Source organism: Hippocampus zosterae, chromosome 13 (assembly GCF_025434085.1).
Source record: "Hippocampus zosterae strain Florida chromosome 13, ASM2543408v3, whole genome shotgun sequence".
NCBI lineage: Eukaryota > Metazoa > Chordata > Actinopteri > Syngnathiformes > Syngnathidae > Hippocampus > Hippocampus zosterae.
Window position 1 is genome coordinate 17,455,884 of NC_067463.1, and position 19,320 is coordinate 17,475,203.

The following is a 19,320-nucleotide window of genomic DNA, read 5'->3' on the forward strand; positions in this document are numbered from 1 at the left end:
ATGTTATATAGAGTGAGCAGAATTCAGTCCTGCCTCTGCTCTGCCCTCATCAGCCCTGCAAATTACAGCTCAGGTGGGAGGAGAGAAGGAGAGAAAGGGAGGGAATGAGGCCGAGTGCCAGAGTGTATATATATATATATGTGTGTGTATATAGCGTGTATAGAGACTGCATGTGTGTGTGTGTATGTATGTGTCCAAATGACCTGAAAGATTTGAGTTCCCCCTTTAAAAATGTAGAGAGTATGCTGTAACAGTGACAGACACACACACACACTCCAATACAAGAAAGTGCACACACGTATGTTCAAAGGATCTTCAGGGAATCTAGCGAGGTCCAAGTATACACGTGTGTGTGCGTGTTTGTGTATGTGTGCTTCAGCCGTCCGAGTGGCTTGTTACCATCTAGCGAAGGTCTGCCACACGACAGGGGGGAGGTAAAAGGAGGGGGAGGAGCAGGGAGATGGGGGCGATTGACGTGCCTCAGCTCTTTCCTTTCTCGCTGCCTCTCTCTGTCATCTCGCTTTCTCGCTCCGTTAGTCTTTCTGTCTGCAGTATGTCAAAGTGTTGCTCTCTCACTTCTCTCATCTTTCTTTCTCGACTCCTCTGTCATTCATCTCCCTCACGCACTACCTCTCTTTTCCCTTATTGCTCCTCTGTTCTCATTTCCCCCCTCCCACTGTTTATAATCGCTCTCCAATCACTATGGCATTCGTGTCTCCCAGATATAGATGTTCAGCCCTGCTTGTGGTCATCCAACTGTGTCACAGAATTGTTGAACTGGTTAATTATTACATGAAACAAAGTGAGTGAGACAGAATTTCTTCTGCTCATGTATGTGTATGTTTAAATATCAGAAAATCACATGAAGGAATCAAATGAAATTAGCACACAAGTAACTATGTACTTCCAAGTTATGAGTTGTCGAGAGGAGAAAAAGAACAGCATTAAACTTTTCTTAAGCATTGCAGGAAAATAGCCACAAAAGGATGGAGGACAATTGTAATCACACACGCGCACACACACAATATACCGTGTGTGTGTGTGTATGTGTAAAATATTTATTTATTTATTTATGGATTTTGGAGGACCTACAAATATTGAGGACCGAAATATTGGGAAAAAAAATTGGGATCTTCATCACCATCAAGGATATATTATGAAATGGATACCGCTTAGAGTGTCAAAACAAATTGAGCATTATCATCATAAAGTCAGAATTCCTGACACAGCTTTTGTCTTTCGGACATGAGATTGTACACGTGTACCTAATGATGTGACCTGTGAGCGCAGACTCCACCACGTCAGAGAAAGGAGGTCACATATCTCGGCAGCGTTATCATCATTGTCCACTGTTTGCTTCCAAAATGGTATCACAGAGTTGTGTTGAAACAGGTTGTCGCTTTACATGCAAAAGAAGAACGTAAGTCTGCATAGATCACCTCCCCCATGCTTTCTCTTTTTCTCTTTTTTTTAAGACACTTGCTCTTTGTCTCCCTTGCTCTTGTCCTCACCCTCGTCTCATTAGGCAGTATCTCATTTTGAGGAGGGGAGTGCTGAGCCAATCAGAGAGGGAAAGAAAGAGCAAGGGAAGGGGGGAGATGGCGAAAGGAGAGCGACGGAGAGGTTGCAGAAGGGAGAGGGCAAAGATGGAGTGAGCGAGACACAGAGGAAATGCACGGGTGAGGGAGGGAGAATAAATAGCTCTAGCGCACTCGTCCCCCATTACCCCGGGAGGGCACTGTCGCCATGGCAATGTGGCAGAAAAAGGATAGCACAAGCATGATCAGCTTCTCAAAGACCACATACACACATATTTGCTAGTACAAATTGTAATCTGCCCTCATGAACTGTTTCTTAAAATGATTTTGACAAGTTCATAGAATCTTACGGTATGTACATGACCAGCTGCTCTACCTACATACCTTATCTACAAGCACATGAAACCACATTGTAAAATCGACTGATGAACAATCAAAGCCCCAGTAATGAAGACAAACAACAGTCTCCGGGTGCCACAGAAAGTGTAACAAACAGACTAAGCAAAAAATAAAATAAAATAAAATAAAATAAAAGAGAGTGAATAAAGGGCTAGGAGGGAACACCATTACAAAGGAAAGAAGAGGAAAAAAATGAGAAGCATCACGGTTGCCAAACATTTACTTCCCTTATCCAAGTTTTATTGGGACAAATCTTCAACTTCCACATTTCCTCAACTGTTTGCTATGCTTTATTCTGTGCTTAGATAACTGTGCACTGAATTATTTAACACATATTTTTATTTTTCAGCAAGAAAATGAATCATATTGGTAATGCATTACTGTAGGTATATGTATTCTGTTGATATCAGCTGCTCTGAGTATTGGATAGATTAATCGTTAGTGTTATTATATACATACAGTGTATACATATATATACAGTGTATATATATTACACATACAGCACATTTGTTGTATCCAATCCAATCCAAAATGCAATATTTTTGTGATATTATTAGCATTTATAATAATAGGAATAAGGCTGTGTTTAGAATTAGCCAATCACATGTTTAATGGGAGTCAGCACACAACTTCCACCCTTTAAAGGTCCCTCTGATGAACCCCAAATAAAGTTCAGATGTTCCAGTATGCTCCAAGCAGACCACGAGAACCATATCCATGCTTATATCACCAGTAGACTTCATTATTGTAAAGTCTTCTTATTGGACTCCATCAAAAGAGCATCAAAACGCTGCAGGGTGGCTTATGACCAAAACAAAGAGATCAGAACATATTACTCCAGTCCTAAAAGGTTTGCACTGGCTCCCAATCAGCTATAAAACAGATTTGAAATGAATAAATCGATAAATTGTTTGGATCCAGAATACCTTAACAGAAGGTTTCATTAATTTTGCATTTGTGTCTTAATTAATAGATAATTAATTAGTTGAACTTGGAAAAAATAAATTACCAAAAAATAAATAATAATAATACACCACCATATTGATGTAGCTCACTTTTATGGCAACATTTTCGATACACGCGTACATCCATATGGCGTCCAACGAGACATAAAGTATACACTACAATTTTCTGCTGGACAAGAGACACAAAGTGGACAACGAGGAGGACACAAAGAAAAACAACGCCTTAAAACATAGCAAAAATGTGAAAGGAGTCAACTCGACACCACAAACAAGGTGCACAGGCATGCTAATACACATTTTTTTACAAAAAGTGTCCTTATGCATATTTTGTTGTGCACTCTGTATGCACAAGGGCAGAAAGGCACGCGTGCGTGTGCCATGAACATTTTAACAGGAAATGAGTCAATTACAATTTCAGATGGGACACATCACGCACGTGACATTGAAACTCAAAACCGAGCAGAATATTTTTAATGAGCAAGAGGTGGGTGACAAGCTTAATTGCCTGAGGGAGGATCCGTGCGTCTTCTTAAACCTCCACTATTCCCCTGGTGCAAGTGACGCCTTCTGGGTCATTACGTCCATAATGCGAGTGTAGTCCATGCTTGTAAATTATGCAACGCATACATCTTTATTTATATGATTTGTAATTATACACCAGGCCAAAGCAGTTCTCTGTTCATCTTGCGCACAGGTAGGAGGACATATTGTGTTAATTATTCCGGCATGGTCCATGCATGTGAGGCTTGCGACTAATCACCACGTCTGCTGTACTTCCTGAACCACTTGTTCTCCAAAGTGTATTTTGTGCCATCAAAAGACAATCCGGCGTTGCATCTTTCACATCAAAAGTGAAATCTCACTCAATGGACAGACCTACATTTACAAAATTTACGCCTCGACTAAAGGAGAAGTCAACCCCAAAATCGTCGTCGCAATCATATGTCCTCTGTAGGCCCACTCTTCTTAACATGGATTTCTGATTTATATGTTCCATCCATCCATCATCTACTGCTTATCCGGGGCCGGGTCGCGGGGGCAACAGCTTTAGCAGGGAAGCCCAGACTTCCCGCTCCCAAGCTACTTCTTCCAGCTCTCCCCGGGGGATCCCGAGTCGTTCCCAGGCAAGCTGGGTGACATAGTCTCTCCAGCGTGTCCTGGGTCTTCCTCTGGGTCTCCTCCCGGTGGGACACGACCGGAACACCTCACCGGGGAGGCGCTCAGGAGGCATCCGAATCAGATGCCCAAGCCACCTCATCTGGCTCCTCTCGATTTATATGTTTTTAGTTCTAATCTCTCATTTAGTTCTAATATCACTGTTGTGCCATATTTTCCCCACATGATAATGAATGCCTTCACAGTGTAACATGTCATATTTAATACCTTGGAAATTATTTTATACCTTTCCCCTGACTGAGACCTTTGAAAAACGAGATCCCTCCCCAGGTTACTGTGGAAGTGTTTTAAGGACCAGGCTTGTGCTTTAAAACTAAATGATAAAAACCTTACCAAAAGCACACTAAAATAGGTTAACTTTGTTTGCAGTTAATCAGAAGCACTTCTTGAAAACTAAATTATGACGTGTGTGTGTGTGTTGACTACCATGTAACATGAGTTTGAATGTGATTGGTGCTTTCTGAACACAACGAAAACACTTGCGCGAGTACATTCGCACAATTGTTGATTTCGACTTTGCCTCTTGAAAATACTTCATTTTTACTTGAGTTGTGCAGGTTATGTGTCACATTAAGGCGGAAAAAGTAGGGATTTATCTCGGTCTCGTGTTTTTACATGAAAAGAAACTGGCATTTGAACCATGCAGGGTGTGTAGACTTTTTATATCCACGGCATGAACATTCCCTTAAATGACATGTAACAACCAGTTATATTTATTTTATTGGCAAATGCAGAATATTCATAATAAACCATGTCTGTTTTCCCATTCCAAAGAAAAACAAGACATCAATGTCCCAAAGTCATTATATTGGAACATTTTTGTACTTACACCTGCTATATAAATACCTTTTTTAATCATTTCAATTACGGAAAGATAGGTCTATAATGTCAAGCTTTTATTTGGTGTTATCGTACCTTTGCATGTTGTGTGGTAGATTCAGTTTAAGGGTGCGCTGATGCCTCAAACTCTTAGGTAATACAGTCTAAAATGGGCTTCTTGTTTCTTTCAAGACTTTAGGATTCCATCACCGTGCTGTGTTTGTGTGCAACTGAATATGTGCACCCTTGAATCCCCACTTCTGCCTTTTCTGTTGTTCTATCGACAGGATCACATCCATATCTCCTCCAGTCTTTTTATCATCTTTGCCCGCATCATTCCTTGATCTTTCTTTTTCGATTAACCAAGGCACATTTCTCCTGTGCTTCTCTCAACCTTTCGGTTGTTTTCACCAAATGTTCTCTGTGCCATGTGGGAGGGTATTCTTCCTCTCCGCTTTGAAAGCAAAGGGACATGAGGCAAAGTCCAATGAGGACAACAGTGGCACAACACCTGCACTAAACAATGCTTGCGCGTCCTGCAGAGGGGAGATGACGAGATAAAGATCAAAGTGCTTTTGCAAGGCGCTACAGTGCACACACATGTATTTCATGAACTCAGTGGAGGGGTGTGGGGTGTGCAGAACAGAGAAGTGTATAACACAAGCAGAAATATGACTCCCAAGACCCCGCAGGTTCTTCAAACAAGATCATAGGGAGTCCTTGGAGGTTGAGAAACATGATGGAAAATAAATAGGTTTTTACGCGCGTGTTTGTCCCTTTAGCACTAACGCTTTGGAAAAGTGTCCATTTGTGAGTGACTATGTATTTTATTGCCAAACAAAAACAGTGGTCCCAGTGGAACAGTACACTGCATGTGACGCTGAGTGTTGATGTGGATGTTTGGCGTTGGATGCTGCAGTAAGGTGACCCACTTACACTGAATTGCCCCTCCTCAACTCAATTCTCCACATATTCTTGCACATACTGCACCGGCAGAAGACTGACGGAGGCTTTGGCCCCATTTCACGCAGTAATGTGTTCAAAACGTGTGTGTGTGTGCATGTGGGCGTATGAGTGAGAGCTGAGGGAGTAATAGTAGCAGCAAAATTTAGGCATTTAAATACCAAAACAAAAACAATCCAGGTTAAGAAGCAAAAAAATATATATATCACCTCCAAATCGCTTTTACAGACTTCAGAGTTCTTTCACTATATATCAGCAATATTCATTTTAACATTGGGGAAATTTAAGAACAATTCACACCTTGATCTGCATTGGTATCAAATTTGAATGGCTGCTTACGATACCAATTCAAAGAGGATTGTGGAAACTGGTTATGTACTTTTTGTGTCCAGTCATTTCAAACAAATATCGATGAAATGCTGAATGGTGAAGTAATGACAAGAACACAACAAGCAACCCATCTGAAAACAATATAGAAAAGCTTCTACACCAGGTCATAAAAGCGGTTCCTGTGACTAAATCCCATTTCCTATTAATCTTGCAGAGCCACTGACTCTGTAAACCGCCGTGACATTCAGAAGAAAGGTCAACCCTTTCCTGGTATGCAAGAGATAACAGGCCAGACACATGCATCGTCCTCTCTCAAAAATGGGGAGATAATATAAAATTGCAGCACAAGCATAAGGAGCCAATGAACCGCGCTTTGTTTTGCCTTGCATATGTTATGTATTTGCTATCTGATTGGTATTTTCTGTGGATAGGGAACTGACAAAAATGATGGTACCCTGAGAAAAGATCATTTGACCACAGGTGTCTTCTAATTAGCATCACAGATATTTCCACACTGTTAAGTTGTGAGCTGACATTTTAGGACAAAGCAGGGTGTCAACATACATTCCCACTCGGGCCACATTGCACTGCTACCCTCCCCCCCCCCAAAATAAATAATAAATAAATCCAATTTTTAAAATGGGGGCGGAGGAATGTCTATATGGCCCACTACCAAACGGCTGGCTGCGGACCTGTGTTTGGGACCTCTGAATTAACAGATCGTAAGTGGAGAAAGTGAAAAGTCCACTTGAGAGGGAAGCGTCTGAATCTGTGATCCAAACCTTTCACATGAAACATCAATAGCATTTTGGTTCACTATGTGTCATCAAGTCAATTTGATGCTTTTAATGCAGGTTAAAAACTATCCCTTTCAGCCCATACCTATAATTGCGGTCTTTCAGAGCATTTTCAAAATCATGTTTTCAAAAGGTTAGTTCTTGCACTGTTTGTTGTTTTAATAATTTTAGTGATTTCTTTACTTTTAAATGTCTTTAACTCTTTTATTTGTAAATGCTTTAAAATAGGACGGTGCTCGACCTGACAGCACGTCCTCCTTACAGTGCAGAGGTGCAAGGTTCGATTCCAGGCCCTGATCTTCCTGTGTGGAGTTTATATGTTCTCCCCGTGCCTGCAAGTTTTTTTTTCAGTCGGTGGGTTGAGCTGTGCAGCCCAAAGTGTTGCAGGAAATTACAATAAAATCCTCAAATAAAGTACAGATACCGGGGGAAACTCATTCACAGTACCTTCTTTCTGCATAATATAAATACCAGTGCAGTACAATACTGTATTGTAAGTGGAGCTGTGATACCACAAACTGAACGCTTGATGTCGCTCCAGCACAATCAAAATCACGTGCATTGGAGAAGTTGGTAAATTGGTGACTTGAATGTACCTAACCAAGATGCAAATGTACCAGCTTCTAACAAACGTTATCAGAAACGGGCCAATATTATGACAAAAATCTTTTTCTGTGCCAAATATGGCGTATGAGTGGAAAAGAGTTCTCTGACCTAGGATCTGATAGTCAGCGTGTTCCAAGTGTGTTGTGAGTGTCAAACTGGTCCTAGGTCAGTCCAGCTGTTCGCGCGTTGTTGGTGGTCACGTGTCCAGGACTGCCAAGTCGACCATGTGGAGCAGCAAGATGGCGGCGCAGTGGAGGCCCATAGACGAGGCTTTAAATGCCGGCAACGGGGACTTTCTGAGCATCAGGAACCCTTGCCAGGTATTGCTTTCGCTAGTTAAGCTACTGTGCTGATCAAGTAGAACAATGGAGCGTTTTTTCGGCGTCGTAGTGGCGATTGTTTCACCGGCACATGTGCGCGTGGCGACACGTGGCTGAGACAGACTTGTCGGCAGGTTACGTGGTTAGCTGTAGATGGACCGCTCCACTCTTTTTGGTCCTCAAAAGCCCGGAAACCGCTGACCATCACGTAAAGTCAACACCCTGGGTCTTCAAGTGTTGCTTCCTGTAATCGCAACCAGCAATGGATTGTTGAAAGCGAAGGAGTGCAGCACTTCTTGACTGCACCGTGCATTGAAGTCAGCCGAGGCAGGCACGTTGCACTGTTCTTTGTTGAACACGAGAAAAGCGAGATTGAAGTGAAGAAACATTTCTTGGCCTTCTTCATCACTTAGATGCGTTTCATTTTTACCCTGTTTCACTTAAAAACGCAACATTTATTTTCATTGTAGCACTACATTTAAGCGTAAGATCTCTGAACCCAGAGACATATTTAATACTACTTATTATTATTCAGCCCAATAGACCAGAAAGTTTCAGACCAGTTTTAGTGCCATTTGGTTTGGTGCTGTGATAAATCGCCTTACTTGATGCAATTTCCATTGCCATCTACTATTGTTGCTTACTGATTGACAAATACCTGTCTCAAATGTGACAGTTGGTGGTTTATAATCACATTTTCATCGTGACATCATTGTTATATCGTTTGCGTCTCAATTTTGTTCCAATTATTTTTCACATACAGCAAATATAAAAGCATATCGGATAAGAAAAACAATCTACGGTCATCAAAATGTTCACACATCAACTTGGATTATTTGATGGAGTAATATTAAGATAAGATAAGATATCCTTTATTCGTCCCACACTGGGGAAATTTACAGCCTCCAGCAGCAAGAATGTATGTAGAAAGAAGAAAGAGAAAAAAACAACAAACATCTTTCAATTAAATACAATATGAACACAAATGGATAAATCGCAGTACTATTTACAATTTTCCTTCACATCATTTAATTATTATTATTATTATGATTGTTATTTTTTATTCATCAGCCTGACAGCAGTCGGTAGGAACGAGCGTCGGTATCTCTCCTTCTTGCAGCGCGGGTGTAACAGTCTCTGGCTGAAGGAGCTACCAAGTGCTGTCAGGGCGGGCTGGAGGGGGTGGGAGGGACTGGTCATCATAGCTTTTACTCAACACTCCTAAGATTTACCGTCTGAATTTTGAGGATGTGAGTAGAACATGTTCAACTCGGTTATCTTGAGACCGCCGATGTGCTATTCGGCACATTCGAATAAGGATTTCTAACATGTTAACCGATGTTTTAAAAATGTGTGTGCTTATCGTAAATTCCTGCTATTCTTGGGGAGAAGGCACTGAATACTATCTTGGGTAGTGAAAAAAATATTTGACACCCGTTAAGAACTGCCAATATACCAAATACTATATTAAAAAAACAGGTCATGTTTTAACACCCATTTATTCAAACTTCTAAGTCACTCCCTAACTTTCTATTCTGTTTCATCTCACATCAGAGTTCTCACTCAATGTTGGCTACACACAAAGGATTTTTGTTTGGAAGTATTGAACAGGTTAAGCGTTTCTTGATTGTCCAGGAAGAAAACGATCATGTAGCACATCGCACACCTCAGGATATTCCGTCAGGATAATTTTTTTTTTAGAGACATCGGTGTGTTTAGTCTGATACATTCACATTTTTGTCCATATCTCTGCAGATTGGTTCGTGTGGAGGCACCATGGGTGCAGAGGACATGGACACGCGGTCCTGTATGGAACGCTCTGTCTTGGCCATTTTTGATGAGCCCGCTTCTTCATCAGAGGTCAGAGCGCAAGCCAGGAATGGCAGTACAGTAGCTCTGAGGAATAGGCTTGTATTTATGCCCACTAAATGTGGATGGGCCAAAATTAGTCATAAGCTTTTATTACTCATTATAGGACACAAGGCAAGCGGAAGAAGAGAGCGAGACCTTGCTGTCTGCTCTGAATCAGATGTTGGAGTGTGTGGAGGATGATGTCGGCAGCACGCTTTCTCCCTTTGACACCCTGCCTGACACCAAGCTCCTCAACTGTCAGGAATTTGGGAACAGCATGACTACTGTAAGTGCAACAATCATTTTCATTTTTTTTCATCATCAAATCCTTCACGGTTAACCCTAAGCCACCCCAGAACTGCATTGGACAAAAAAGAATAGTGAGCCTAAAGCACACGCACAATGTATAGTGCATGTTATGTTTACAAATATACTGTATATACTGTATATTCATAATTTCATAATGTTACTGTGGTGAAAAAGCAGAAGTGTAGAGAGTATATCATTTTATCTACAGTTTCTCCTTTCTTCTCAGCTAATTCCTTTAATTCAGGGGTGTCACATTCATTTTTGTGGAGGGCCACTTTGACACCAAAAACAAATTAATCGTCTCATTGTATTATTACTTGTAGACCACAAATTGATGGATTACCAGGTTTGAAATTAGTCAACGATAATAGTTTGTTCAATTATTGTTCAAATGTAAACAGGGTAACAGCATTATTGCAAAATCTCATTTCTTATTTATTACACATGGCAATTTTTCGGTGCACATTTTAGCAAGGATCGTGCAAGTTGACACACATGATTTGCTTTTGTGGGCCTCATAAAAGGACGTGACAGGACAGATTTGGCCTCCTGACCTGTGCTCTAAATAACTACAGCGACCAGGGCAATCTGCTTTTTTCATGAGAATCGCCTCATGCTGTTTGTCGTTCAGTAAAACAATATACGTCATCCTTCAAAATGTTGTCATCTGACAACAGTGGCACGGGCCAGATTGCAGTGGCAAAACATCTCAACTATTTCCTATGTTTCCATCTCTTTTTAGGATGAGGTAGCCTTTACCGCCAAACTTAGACCGAGAACCATAAATGGCGCAGGAAAAGAAGACAAGAGCAAAGTAGCCAGACTTCAGCCAGTCTTCCAACACAAAAGTCGGACATTTTTTCAAGGTCCAAATAAGAAAGCAGATACTCAAGTGAACATCTTTACTACGTCTTCTCTGGTCAACCTAGTGAAACTCATGCACCCCTATTGCCTTAAGATGCATGTGGAGGAGGAGGGGAGAGACCACCGGGGCACAGCTGGACCACTGTCGCCCTGGGACAAACTACAGAAGAAACACACCATATTCTCCCAGGGAGAAATATGGAAGTATAAGAAGCCAACTGCAGACAGTGACGAAGACATAAATGTCGTATCTGATGATGATGATGATACCCCCCTGAAAGAGAGAGAGGGTAAAGAGGGGATTGCAAAAAAAGAGAGCAGCACACCGCTAAAAAGCGCATTCCTCACGAGCAAATCATCCAAAGGTCCGTTCCCCAGGGCAAAGAAAAAAGTCCGTTTCGGCCCCGTTCAAGTGGCTTCATTTGATCAGTCTGTGGAGGTTGGATTCGATGAGAAGACTCTCCCAAGCGTCGCCGCTGCAGATCCACCTAACGACCGAGTACTTATAGCCCCAACAACAGCATCCATATTATCAGACTTGAAAAACCAGGCTGAGGCTCCACCGCCAAAAGGTGAGGGCAAAGCCAAATCGCTAAGCCTCCAAGAGTACAGGCAGCTGCGACAGGAAAGGCACCCTCTGGTGGAGACAAAGGGGAGCAACACGACCAGGTGGCCCTCTGTTTCCAAGCCCCCCAAAGAACTGCCCCCCATTCTCTGTTCACATGGGCAGAGACAAAACCTCTGTGAGATGAAGTCTTCACTCTGTCTGATAGAAAAGTCTACAATCAGTCCGGATCCACGCCAAAGAGCTCCTTGCAAGGCGACATGTCGTCATCCACCCGGAGCACTCGACAAGAAGCCATTGTTGGCCGTTAGGCATCGCAGATCCAAATCACCTCAAAGTGAATCTGAACATACCTCACTTGATGGTTCAAAGTGCCGTGATGAGCACAGTGACTTCCGTGTTAAAGGAGCTGCAAGCAAGACAAGTCCATTAAAGAATCGGACAGCGCTCAGCACTGATCCCCCAAACCCTGTCATCATTCACTTGCCCGTTAGCCCGACGGCCAACCCCTCGAATTCTCACTCTTCTCTCATGTCCAGCGTTGAACACTCAGTTGCAGCATCACAAATACAACAGTCCACTATGGAACCTCATTCAAGTCATGAAGTGGAGTGCTACTTCCCAATTACGCCTCAAACAAAATCCAGTTCAGAATGCAGGGAAACACAAAACCTCATGCCTCAGATTTCTCAGTCAGTAAATTCGGAACCGGTAACGTGTGACCAAGGCCAGTCAGTCAGGGAAGTGTTAGCAGAGGGCCCCACAAGATTTTCTCTTTCCGAGAAAGCACGACCATCATTTCAATATACCCGTCGCAACCAAAGTGCTGCAGCGGAGTCAGGTACAGACCAAACACATGCACGACTTTTATCAGATGATGTTGGTATGAACGATTTAGATAATGGGTGGATAACGCAGAAACAAGGAAATTGTTGACATCACTCTCTGTTTCTTCTGTTAAAGGGATTGAAGCCTGTGATCTTACCAGCTTGTTGGAGCAGTTTGAGGAGAAACAAAGTGATTCTTTGGCTTACTATATTTTTGTTGTTGTTTTCAAATCTATATATATATTGCGCGTCGTCCCGCACGCGGTCTGTCCTTCCGTCTGTCCCTTTTCAAAACGTACCTACTTCACCACGCCGCTGCGCCACTGCGCCACTGTGCCGCTCAGGCAGTGGCTCACTACGATCGCGCGGGCATCTTAGCGAAAAAATGTTGTCTGCCCACAAGCATTGCAATAAAATTGTTAGTTATTTAGTAGAGCTAAACATCTCTTTATTTTCGCGATAAGCAATGAAGATGAACAAAAAGGTGAACCAAGCAACAACACTTTTGTGGGCCGAAGGCCCACCTTACCAGCCTTCCGCAGGAACTAGCTGATGAGCCGCCCGGAGGGCGGCGAACCAGCAAGTACAGTATATGTAGATAGTTGGTCATTTTGGTTTCACTTTTGTAATTTTACTCATTGACCGGACGTCGATATATCTGTTACAGAAACAATTTTGCACTGTTGGCCACAGTAGAGCATTAGGATGACCAACCGTCCATGCGTGGCCCATGCACATACAGGGTTTGGAGCTCAATTTATGTGTCCTGCAAATTCAGGCGGTGTCCCAAAAGAGCAATGCTTGCTCTCATTATAACAAAAAAGGGCACAATACTGGACAAACTAGTATTTGACTATTATTATTATTAACTAGTATTTAATACATAGAGTGGTTAGCACGTCGGCTTCACAGTGCAGAGGTACCAGGTTCGATTCCAGCTCCGGCCTCCCTGTGTGGAGTTTGCATGTTCTCCCCGGGCCTGCGTGGGTTTTCTCCGGGTGCTCCAGTTTCCTCCCACATTCCAAAAACATGCGTGGCAGGCCGATTGAACACTCTAAATTGTCCCTAGGTGTGAGTGTGAGCGTGGATGGTTGTTCGTCTCTGTGTGCCCTGCGATTGGCTGGCAACCGATTCAGGGTGTCCCCCGCCTACTGCCCGAAGACAGCTGGGATAGGCTCCAGCACCCCCCGCGACCCTAGTGAGGATCAAACGGCTCGGAAGATGAATGAATGAATAATACATACCTGAGGCAAATCAATTATTTGAATTTGGCTCTGTTGGCACACCCACCCCTCAGTTGAACAGCTGACTGGAGTGAGAGGTTGGTGCCAGCAGCAAGATACAAACGTCAGATTCACTGAAACGTGAGCCACTGACTACAAAGAGAAGATGTACAGGAAAGATTGCACAAGTACATTTTTGTGGGTCAGGCCCAGCTCATGCCATGGGCCGGAGTGCGTCACTGCCCCCCGTTTTAGCCACACGCAAAGAAATCTGGAGAACTGAGAAAGTGCAATTGTGAAACCCCCCTTGTATATATAATGTATAATGCGCATTTGCACACATGACCTATTGTGGTTGTCTCCCTTTCAGCTGAAGAGGCCGATCCAGCTATCCTTTCAAATGCTTTACCCGCAAACCTGCACAAAGACACAGAGAGGAAGTCTATGCCTATGCGGACCTCCACAAAGGAACCCAAACCTGTCAGAACTTTGAACTCCGTAAAAGCAAAACGCACCATCAAATATCTGGAGCGCCAAAGAAACTTGGAACATGCCACTCCTGAGCCTGTCAGCGCTGACGTCATTCTCGACACTCGGGAAGTTGTCAGCCTAAGACGGAGAACACCGGCATCCAAGGGCATTCAGATCATTGATCCTCGCCCTTTGCCATGCAGGAAGACAAACGCGACAGATCTCGCTGCAGCTCCTCACATCTGTTCATCGGTGTCCACAGATCACGACTACTGCATGTCTGTGGATGATTTGCATCCAAGAGCCCCTCCGTCTCTTCTCAGGAACACTCGTGAAGTGGAAGTGACCTCCTCCTTTGTTAAATGCAATCAAATCTGTAACTCTCCCATCAGAACTGATGAGAAATACCAGTCAGCCTCATCCACTTGCACCCCGACAGCCCCTTCATATACCCAACTTACACCTCCACCCAGCCCTCCGAGCAGAGGGCGAGAGAAGAGGAGATACTCGAGAAGATCCCCGCTCTCTGACGTTTGCTCGTCATCGTCCAGCTCTCCATCCCGCTCCCCAAAAAGGTAGTCGCGTTACCCTCTCTTGATTTTCAGTTAGCGTTTTGCGCTCAACTGTTATTTGTGCGTGCCTGTCCGCAGGTCCCATTGTGAGCATTCAGGAAGCAGGTCTTCGTCCCCTTCTGGCTCCGCCTCCCCTTCCCCGCCTCGGCGCCGCAAACTGTCTTGTACGTGTTTAACATCTAACAGATCGAGACTCCGATCATGGTCTCGATCCCGGTCGCCGTCTCCTTCCTCACCAACTTTTCATACGCGCAGGAGAAACGTTTACAGGTGAGTTTGCAAATGAAGGGGTTTAGATTAGTGATGAAAATAGAATCGTACCGTACCTTGCAAGTTTCATTCATTTGATGCATTGACTTGTCGAGCAGATACACCCCACCCCACCCCTCACCCCAGCAGCTCCTTGTTGTCATTTTGTATTTGTGTGAATGAATGTTTGCTGAAGAAATAGCTGGAAGTGAATCGTGACTGGCTGCTTACCCACATGCTAATGTGGTACAGTACCTTAATTGCTCTTTTTTATTTTCCACCCGAATGGCGGTGTATCTGAAGCTTGCTTGCACCTTAAAATTTTGGTTCACACCACAAGGCAAAAAAAATCAACCAAGCATAGGCTTGTCCCTTGCAAAACCCACAAGTTGAAACACTTATTATCCAATGTATCTCTGGAACAATAGAAATGTTGTCTTGCTATCACTAAAATGTTCTCGCTTCATCACCAGAAAGTCCTGGAAACTGAAGAGGGAACACAAGGCAAGACTTCAGAAGCTGAAAGCCATAGTAAGTCAACAGTCTTGTCACATCAGCTGGTCGGTTTAGGAGGCCTGGCCGGGCAGAGGGGCGCATGCCCGGCGACAGACCGACCCTCCCCGCTAGTCCGCATGGCATCTGCTCAGGGGCTGCGTAACTACTTAGCATTCTCATTCGTTATTGGAATTAACCAGACAAATCACTCCAACAACTAAGAGCGTCCATGTACAGTACCACCTCCCACGGAATCGAGAAAGAGCTGAAAATCTGTCAATCGTGTCCACGTCTGGGCCTGGTGAGGTTTGCGGTGTTGAGTCATATTAAGCCACAAGCTCCATTCTTGGTGGTGGCCTTCCGTCAATTCCTTTTAAGTTTCAGCTTTGCAACCATACCCAAAGATTGGCGGTTTCACGGAATTTGGCCGGCGGGTCATGAAAGTGATGCCGCTGATTCGCGAGTCGGCATCGTTTATGGTCGGAACTACGACGGTATCGCCTTTAAACCGCCGACTTTCGTTCATGATTCATGAAAACATTCTTGGCAAATGGTTTAGCCCTGGGCCGTCTTGCGCCGGTCCAAAAATGTCTCCTCAAGCAGCACAATACGACTACCTCCAGCCGTCCCTCTCAATCATGGCCCCATTTCAGGCGGTTACTCTGCTTTAGTTATTCTTTTCCTGAATACGTAACGTCGGTACATGTGTTCCGTTAGCCCCCAAACATGTCATCTGGTGTCTGGATTATCTGCTGTCCAACACGTGCTCATTTGCTTCTAAAATTCTTTACCATAGGATGAGCGCAGAGTCGTGTACGTCGGCCGCATCCGCAGGTCCATGACGCACGATGAACTGAGGGAGCGCTTCTCTTATTTCGGAGAAGTAGAATGCGTGTCGCTACACTTTAGAGATAAAGGGTAGGTACACCGAAAATGTCTCATGTGTGCTGTGAGTCCATACTGTGAAGTACTAAAATGGTTTTGTTTGCTTCCAAAAGTGACCATTATGGCTTTGTCACGTTCTACCGCATGGATGATGCATTTGCAGCCATCGACAATGGTGCAAAACTAAGAAGACCCGATGAGCTGCCCTTTGACATCTGCTTTGGAGGAAGAAGACAGTTTTGTAATTCAGACTATGCCGATTTAGGTGAGAGTGTAACCAGGCAGGTACGGTGGAACCTCTGAGGCCCAACGCAAATCATTTGTTGACCCTACTCGGAACTGAACCGAGTTGCGAGGATTTCATTTGTTTGGCATGGGAAATAGGTGAAATGAATCCAATCGAAAAACTCACAATTGCTACCTCTGAGCAATTCTAGTACATTTTGGACTCATTGTTACATATAAAGACATTCTAATTTTTTTATTTAATAGATTGCAAACCACTTTTTGGGTACTTACTGTTCTTTATGTTGAGCAGATAATCAGATGTGAACTTGCACCTCGGCTAATTGCGCCAGTAGCAATACTGACCTTTATCGATGTCGTCTTGAGAACCCAGCCCGAAAGGGAGCCTTTCCTGCCTGTTGATTAAATTGGCTGATTTTAGCCCATTTCAAAATACAGCGGAACCTCGATTTAATGGACTAATTGGGGGAAGGGGTCAACCATTAATGACGATTGGATCCTTGATAGCAATTGAAGTGCATTTTCGAGGCCAAAAAAATGCCCAGTAAAGTACAAAATGATTGGAAATAATGATGAAAATGTGGAAACCATTGAAAAGGTTTTGAAGTTTATCGAAACTTACGCCGCTAGAGCTTGGTATGGATATGAAAAGGTTCATATTAAACACTCCTTTTGAGTTGGATGCCTAGGATGACGCTAAGCTTCTGTGCATGCGTTCCACTGATTGTTTAAGATAACAAAAACCTCTATTAGTCTCACAATGGAGAAATTCCTAATTCACAGCAGCAAAGTTATGAAAGGCAAATGTGGAACAACAAAATACATGTATAGGCGCTGCTTTAAAGGCAGCCACGCCCGTCTCGCTGCGCCGTCTTGAAGTCAAAATAACAAAATACAACACAGTGCATAAGACACAGTCATTCAATCTTAACAACTTTTCTGCATCTGCTCTAGTTTGTACTTTGTGGCAGCAGAGGGGCAGCTCTGCCTGGCATGATCAGGCCTTCTATGTGCTACTGCAACAGTATGTGAGGTTTCCACCAATTACACACCTGCTTTCTGCAGCTACCTTCATTTTTCCTTAAATGTTGCTGGAATACATAAAGGGAATTCAGATTTAGAGCTTCCACTGTACTGTACATTTTTCCAGAAAGTGCGCCGTTATCATGAGCCGATTATTAGTAATCGTCACAAATGCGTGGAAAATTGGACAGTTTGAAGCCGACCCCGGATCACTGAACATGTTATCAAACTGTGTTCCTCAGATGCAAAAGTGGATGCAGAGCAGTCTCCAGCCAAGAGCAGGTTTCAGGAGCTTGACTTTGATTCATTACTGAAACAAGCCCAAAGAGGACTGAGGTAGCAGTGCAGAGGAGAGGATCGCAGAAGAGAGAACGACACCAACTTCAGAACTTTTTGCTCGCACTTATGTTGCCTATTTCAGTATCTACTGCTCCCCACGGACCCCCCGCCCCAATGAACAGTCACGTGGTGCGGTTTGTCGCTGATGAGGTTCGGACTGATATTATAAGCAGGTTTAGCAATATTTGTCTCAAGACTGGCTCTGCATTTGAGGTGTGCATTTTTTTTTCTTCCAAGTCATCAAAATATTCAGTGACATCAGAGCTATCCATACATAAGATAACCTTTATTTGTCCCACACTGGGAAAATTCGCAAATTACATAGTTATGTATTTTTTTTATGCCCTTTATAGACCATAACGGCAGTATTATACCAATAGGAAAACTTAACCATGGTGTGTGTGTGTTTTATCTGAAACTGCTTTAATATGCAGGGTGTCCATGTATGTGAATATACAAATGTGTGAGAGAGAGACACACACACCTCCCAAAAATTTAGTAATATTTCGCTCTCAGGTGAAATTTCAGGATGAGCTTAAAATGCATTCATTTTGACATCATGCTTCAAACTGGACGTTCTCAGACGTGAGTGGCCACTGAGCTTAGAGTGTCAAAAGTGTCATCGGCAGGTTGCAACAAAGCTATCGAGAGACTGGAAGCGTTACAGAACGATGTAGAAATGGCTGTCCTTTGGCCACATCGCATGCTGATGACCGCTACATTGTGAACAATGGCCTGAGAAACCAGATGATGAAAGCCACTCAACTTCAAGCACGTTTAATGGAGGTGAGGGGTAGCTAAGTGTCACGTCAGACCATTCAAAACAGCAGCGTGGTCTGTGCGCTAGATCGCCTGCAAGGGTACCTGACCACACCATCAGGCACCTCATCTTGCATGAGCATTTACGGTGGGCCTCTCTGAGTTGTTCTCTGATGAAAGTCAATTCACGTTGAGCAGAAATGATGGCCAACAACCATATTTGAGATATGGTGGCGGCGGTGTTAACAGTGACGGCAAGGTGTATGCCCTTTTGTGACAATCTCATACTACCTGAATAATCTAGTAAGGACTTCTGTACAACTGCACACTTAAAGTTGTTCTACAAATACAGTACTGCTACTGGTCACTTTAAAATGACACGATTATCAGCATCAACTGCAAAACAGTCTTAGTATTGTATTCTACCACTGATCACTTTAGCTCTGCTCGATACGATACGACATGGTCTCACAGCTGTCATTGGGTGGTACTAATGCATGACGGTACACCTTACACAACAGAATGTCTTTTGATACTTATTTTTCATGGTTGCTTGTTATTGCTGATAGTAGTGTCACCTGTACTATCGGAGACAAATTCCTTGTGTGTTCTACATACTTGGCCAATAAAGCTGATTCTGATTCTGATTGATGTTACCTATTGAATACATTCATATATTAAAAAAATATGTACATTTATTAAGCTTGAAACAGCTAATTTTTCATGCGG

At 43.3% G+C, this 19,320-nt stretch overlaps 1 protein-coding gene across 1 annotated transcript; it reads left to right on the top strand.

Moving 5' to 3' along the window:
- Positions 1-7,795: 7,795 nt before the first annotated feature.
- On the top strand, positions 7,796-19,219 carry LOC127613349 (peroxisome proliferator-activated receptor gamma coactivator-related protein 1-like). The gene is made up of 11 exons (XM_052084359.1): positions 7,796-7,913; positions 9,669-9,773; positions 9,889-10,050; positions 10,816-12,343; positions 12,466-12,519; positions 13,923-14,598; positions 14,674-14,865; positions 15,318-15,375; positions 16,136-16,257; positions 16,338-16,489; positions 17,736-19,219. The coding sequence occupies exons 1-11, from the start codon at positions 7,818-7,820 to the stop codon at positions 17,831-17,833; spliced, it is 3,243 nt and encodes a 1,080-aa protein (XP_051940319.1). The 5' UTR covers positions 7,796-7,817; the 3' UTR covers positions 17,834-19,219.
- Positions 19,220-19,320: the final 101 nt, after the last annotated feature.

Excerpts from the sequence above, each read along its gene's own strand:
- LOC127613349 (XM_052084359.1), top strand. The coding sequence starts at position 7,818 with ATGTGGAGCAGCAAGATGGCGGCGCAGTGGAGGCCCATAGACGAGGCT. Across the intron at positions 7,914-9,668 it reads GCATCAGGAACCCTTGCCAG|ATTGGTTCGTGTGGAGGCAC; the intron begins GTATTGCTTTCG and ends ATATCTCTGCAG. Across the intron at positions 12,520-13,922 it reads GCAGTTTGAGGAGAAACAAA|CTGAAGAGGCCGATCCAGCT; the intron begins GTGATTCTTTGG and ends TCTCCCTTTCAG.